This window comes from Atta cephalotes (genome assembly GCF_000143395.1).
Source record: "Atta cephalotes unplaced genomic scaffold scaffold00024, whole genome shotgun sequence".
NCBI lineage: Eukaryota > Metazoa > Arthropoda > Insecta > Hymenoptera > Formicidae > Atta > Atta cephalotes.
The window spans coordinates 4,112,436-4,118,922 of record NW_012130088.1 but is presented as its reverse complement, the minus strand read 5'-3'; the positions used below and the strand labels follow the sequence as shown (position 1 = coordinate 4,118,922).

Here is a 6,487-nt window from a genome sequence, read left to right as displayed (position 1 = left end):
TGTGTGTGTGTGTGTGTGTGTGTGTGTGTGTGTGTGTGTGTGTGTGTGTGTGTGTGTGTGTGTGTGTGTGTGTGTGTGTGTGTGTGTGTGTGTGCGCATGCAAAAAAAAATTATTAATTTGCATGTAATTTGCATAATAAATGCTCAAAAAGCTACAAAAAGCGATCACGCTTGTTCTTGAATTTAAAAAATTATTTTTTATTGAATACTGTATTCCTGTAATTATACAGGATAGATAATTTTCTTTTCTTTCCTTTAGCTTAGGTCGCCTACACATTGACATTTATACTCACACGCAAAAAAAACGCGCTACTTAAATTTTAGCACTAATTCTTAATATTTTTAAATAGCAATAAATAAAAAATCATCGTAGCGAGATGTTTAAAAAAGCTTTTTTAAAGCTTGAAATCTCTACTTTTCAGATTGATACTTCAAAAAACGGTCTTACCGATATTTCATAGAGTTACACAAACATAATGAAGATGTGTCTAATCCCAAAATTTTTTATGAAATTTGAGAAATTCCACGGCACGAATTAAAAATTATACACAATTGCCGTTTATAGCTTTCGAAAGATCGAATCTTTACCTTTAATTGCTTTTTATATAATATTTTTTCATCGAGTTATTCAACGTTAAAGAAATGACCCTTTTTGCTTCAACATTGAATAACTCGGTGAAAAAAAAATCAGAGCTTCACAAAAAACCAAATTTGCAGCAAATTTTTTTTTTAGGAATACATACATGAAGAAAAAAATTATAGAAACAAATCTCTGGAAACAAATTAATTCGAACAAAAAATAATAGCCATAGTATAGTGATAATAATAGGATTATCGCGACATATAGCTTTTGATTTTTTATGAATGTTTGCAACCAAAAAAAATGAGGAAGATCAAGTAAAAACAAGATTCCCACTATTTCAATCACAAAAAAATTAACATAAAGAGCATATAGATGCAAATGAATAATTTCTGCGGGAGGAATCCGATTGTCTATATAGTATTCCCGATTGCACACACCACTCATATCAGTTGATGTAAGTAATTTTTCCATTGCTTTATCAATAAGAATACTTGATTTTAAATTAGCCAATTAGCGATGCATATGAGCAATATGCGATGTACGCAATCAGAACTCTCCCAATTTCCGTGTCCTCCTCCCTCCTCCTCCTCCCTTTTTGCTTATACGACGTGAACTAGTTTAGTGAGCCTCGGACACGAAAATGTATTTATGTGACTACCGCTCGACCCCCCAACTCTATCTACTAAAAATAAAGTTAAAGGCAAATTTTGAAACTTACTGAAGCTAGCCGCCGGCTGAACGTGATCCGCAGTCGTGGCTGCGGATGGTGGGGTGTAGCTGCTGCAGTAGTATGGTGGGTGCTCTATTTTGATCGCGTTTATTTGAGGCTGCATGTCGCTGAGGTCATGCAGTATGGACGCTGAAACCAGACACATATTAGCAGCTATGGTTCTTACCACGCTCATACATGTGTCATTCATTTTCCTTGCACTCCACGAGTATGATCTACGATTGCGAAAACAGCACTTTCGTACAAAAACCAAGAAAATGAAAAAGAAAGAAAGAAAAAGAAAGAAACAAGAGAGAAAAAAAAGGAGAAAAATTATCATTTCTAATACCTTTAATAAATATATAAAAAGAAATAGTCAAAGAAATATCCGCAAAAAGCGGAATTAAGTAAGTTGCAATTCTCTGTCAGCTATCAATCTATATAACTTATACTACACATATAGATAATAAGTGCACGCGCGCGAGACGTATTAAAATGCTATACTATACTGAAATAAAAACATATAAAAAACATTTTTTTCTTTTCAAAGTACTATAGTACCTCGAAGATTTTTTCGTGCTAAACACGATTCCGAGCACGATTCCATTGTCAGAATTTGCATAGCACGTTAAGGTTTTGAGAGAATAAAGATGCGTAAAAAAACACGGTAGTGTCACTGCGCTTTTAGCGCTGAGACATTATCGTGTCTTCTGATAAATAGACAAAAAAATTTTTTTTCTATTTTCAACAATTTTTTTACGGAAAAGAAAAATTATTTTAAAATAAAGTCTATGCTAAAAATACAATTGTAGAACTTTCAAATTTTATTTTATGATTAAATGACTTTTATTATTTTAATAAATCAAGTTGTGACTATTTGAATTTAAATCTTCTATATAATCTATAATACAAGAAAAACAAATGTGTCTATTTAAATGTCACAGCGAATAAATTTATAATTTGAATTTAACTAAAAAATATTTCAAGCATATAAGTTTTGGATATATAATTACTACATACATGGTTACACAATTAAGTTGTAATTTTAAAGTTGTCAGAATAGTGGAATCATTGATTTTAAAACTTTCTGAAATAATTTTTTAACCTATTTATTTATCTATATATGTGTATATATGTATATATATATATATATATATGTAAGTTTATTATAATTATTTATTACAATTAAAATTATAATTATAATTATTTATTTGATGCCATGTATTTGAGTATGTATTTCCCTGTCCAGATAGCACAAAGATTACAAATCTAGACTACACAGAATCTAGACTACACAGAAATTTATGATAAATATTTGTTACTATTTATTACTATTTCTAAAATGTTATGTAAATATTTTATATATTTTTTATATAAAGCTTCATTCAAAATATTATTAAAATATAGACTAAATTTTATGTAATATTTATGATAAATATTTCTAGTAAATATTTTTTACATGAATTATAATGTCTTATTGAATATTTTTATAGCATTATAATATATATTTACAAAAAATATTTCATAACATTATAATAAATTACATAACATTATAATAAACATTATAATAAATATTTGTGATCTGTGCCATCTAAAATCACAAAAACATTTATAAAATATTTAAAATAAGTTTTATAAATATTTACAGAATATTTGTAAATATTTTATAAATATTGTGCTGTCTGGGAAAAGAAATTTTTTTAAATTCAGTCATATGTCATAAATTCAGTCATATGTCATAAATTCTGAGTTCATTTTCAGATGCAAAAGAAATTGATTTTCTGAAAAGTTCTGAAAAGAATTTTTTGCATTTGAAAATTAATTTAGAATTGATGACGATAAAATTATTTTTGCATTCTTTATCCTATATGGATTTCTTATATTATGAATTATACAAAAAATCTCTAAAAATAATACAGCTATAACTTGATAAAAATAAATCATACAATCATAACATAAAATTCATTCATAACCTCCTGAATTATATCTTAAAACGTTAACTTTTTAGAAACAAGTAATTTTATTGAAAAAAATAATGAGAATGTCTAAAAATGTCATTTTTGCCTATTTCATCATAATTTATTCAAAATCCTGATATACTACAGTGAACTTTATACTATGTCAAATAAAAAATATTTTTAAAATGTTTTCTAAATATTTAATGATTTTATAAAAATATTATATAAATTTATAAAAATATTAAATAAAAGTTTAAAAAATATTTTTTAAATATTGTGTGCTGATTGGATATTGGAATGCTTAGAAGTCGGGCACAAAGAGAAAAAAGTGCATGCATTAGAAAAAAATAAACGTTGCTTAACTATCTCTTTCTTCTTCATATCTAGCCACGAAATATGCAGTAAAAATTCTAGTATATTACATTATACAGATTTTCATGCCCATTTCGTTGTATACTGGCAATACATAATATGTACTTTGCTCCATCACACGAATCTATAGTGACAAAGTTGTATAATGATGCATTAACGCAAGCTCATTTTTATATGCTTTTATTAGTACTACTATTTGGTCTTTATCCCAAGACATTTTGTCGTTTAACATAAATTATAAGTTAATTGATCGAATTGATTTATTATACATACGACAATAATAACTACAACCTGAAGAAGAGAATAGGGAAGACATAGTCTATACATCATATACACATGACACCAATCAATCACGTAACTATTTCTAATATTTGATTGATAAGTGTAAACGCGAGGTATGAAATAATATACCATATCAAACATAGAAGAATAAATAGCATATTCCGCTTAATGCATGGAGATTTAGCAGGATTGGGAAATAACTACTTACTTGTAACTAAGTTACTTACAGTTACAGTATTTTTTTTCAGTAGTTGTAACTTAATTTAGTTTCTTTAATTTAATTTCTTTTTTCTATATATAATTGTATAATTTAATATAATTTATATAATTATATCATTGTAATTTAGTTACTTACATTTCTTCCACTAACTAGTAACTAACTAGTAACTAGTAACTAATTTAATAGTACTTTTACAGTTACTTTACATTTTAAACTTATTTGTCTATTTAATGTGATTGGTTAAAATTTGAATACTGATTAAGGATACAGTTCACTACAAATGCTACAAAATATTTTTTGATTGGTCAATAAATTGTAAATGTAAATTATTTTTTTCTTTGATCTGATCTTTTCTTTGAGTCTTAATAATATATCACTCATATTGTTCTGTCATGATAACAGAAAAGTAATTGAAAAGTTACTTTTTTAACTATACCGATATTAATTTTTAGTCTCAGTAACTTGAAACTGTAACTAGTTATTTTTTACAAAGTAACTTTCCCCAATCCTGGTATCTAGCATGCATCAGAGGGGATGTACTTGCACACATTGGCGAATTCCTAATATTTTTTTACTGTTTTACTAATGAGATTATATTATTTTAAATTAATTAGGGATGTAGGCAAATGATATATACCCGCAGCAGAACAGGCATAGCACATATAGGCCCATTATGTAGAAAATCATGCGCTTTCATTGTGCTCAGTTTAACAGAGCAACCGAACTTGTTTTTCAAAAAAACGTGCATTTTCTTAAAAACGTTCCAGATAAAAATTATAGGATTTTGACACACTAAATAGCAGGGAAGTAACGCTGTTACCGTTGTCATTATTTTCTTTCAATGAATGAATAATTTAATAACAATGTTACATTTCTTCAGGATTAGGTAAGTTAAATTTTTTTTAAATTAAATTAAGTTAATGAGTTATAAAATTAATGGAATTAAGTTAAAAGTTGGAATAAAAACTTAAAAACTGAAAGTTAAGTTAAGTTATGATGAAATTAACTTAAGTTTAAAAAAAAGTTAATTTAAAAAAAATTATTTTTGAGATCAGAATGTTCTAATTTTTCTTAAAATGAGATTAATTAAATAAATACATTTACAATATAGATTATTAGATAAATTTAAAATTTTTTTTATTCACATGTAAGTTACTTATACATATATAATAAGAGTCACAGTATAAGGTGTTTTTGCTAAAATCTTACAAGAAAGAAGGTATTTACATTATCTCTCTTTCTTTAATCTTTATCTAACTTTTTTTCGTCTGAAACAACTGCTCACACATGTTTACAACTACATTGACTAGATACTTATTATAAAAAATATACATAAAAATTTGGAAAATGGATGGATGCAGCACTGTTTTACAACAATTCTTTATCTAAGACTCATTTCATATTTATGTTGCTGAAATATAACGTATGTTACGACACTAAAATTAGTGTAATTCAAATATAAATAATTAAATTGACAAAACCTATAATAATGAGCCAATAAAAATTACCGTATAGTGTGATTCTTATCATAGAGATATTTTAAAGATATCTCTAACCATAAAATGTTGAACTTTTTCTAATCTTAATTTTCTAATCTTTAAAATTTTATAGAAAAAAATATTAGCTTTAAAAGAAATATTGGGTTGTCCGGAAAGTTCGTGCCGATGTTGAAGGAAAATTGAAACGTAGAAGATTTAAATTTTAGTATACATTTATTAAATTATATAGATTAGTCGGCACGAACTTTCCGGACAACCCAATAGAAAAATTTTTAATTTAAAAAAATTAATAAATTGAAGTTTAAGAAAGTAACTAAATTAAGTTAAAAATTGATGAATTTAAAATTAATTAAGTTAAAAGTGATTAACTTTTTAACTTTTTAACTTTGAACATTTTAACTAGTTACTATCCAACCCTGCCTTTCTTTATAAGTGACGTTAATGATAACGTAGTTACATATTTTAAATAACGGTAATGATTTGACCCATTACTTTCATCATTATTTCTAGCGTACATATTAGAACCGTGTGAGGACGTAAGTTCTTTTTAGTTGAATTTTTTGACATGCGCTTTCGCACTCTTGTGTGCAAGAGTTAAAAGTTCTAGATATAACTCGTGCAAAGTCTGTATAGGTGTTGAGCATATTCTCTTCACTACATATGATAAAGTAAACTGACTTATTTATAAAATTATGTATGTGTTTAATATTATACAAATATATTAAATATACATATATTAAATATACATATATATGTACATTTGTTATAATAGTTTATGAGCCTTATTTTTTTATTAAAAAATAAATTTTTAGCGTTTTCTTATATATATATATATATATATATATATATATATATATATATATA

At 26.0% G+C, this 6,487-nt stretch overlaps 1 protein-coding gene across 1 annotated transcript in view; it reads right to left on the bottom strand.

Annotated features, from left to right (window-relative positions):
• The window catches only part of LOC105620167 (nuclear factor 1 X-type-like), a 108,050-nt gene that overhangs the window by 27,807 nt on the left and 73,756 nt on the right, over positions 1 to 6,487 (bottom strand). Inside the window, exon 7 of the mRNA XM_012201673.1 lies at positions 1,302 to 1,442. Within this exon, the coding sequence (XP_012057063.1) occupies positions 1,302 to 1,442 (141 nt within the window). The remainder of the gene's footprint in view (positions 1 to 1,301; positions 1,443 to 6,487) is intronic.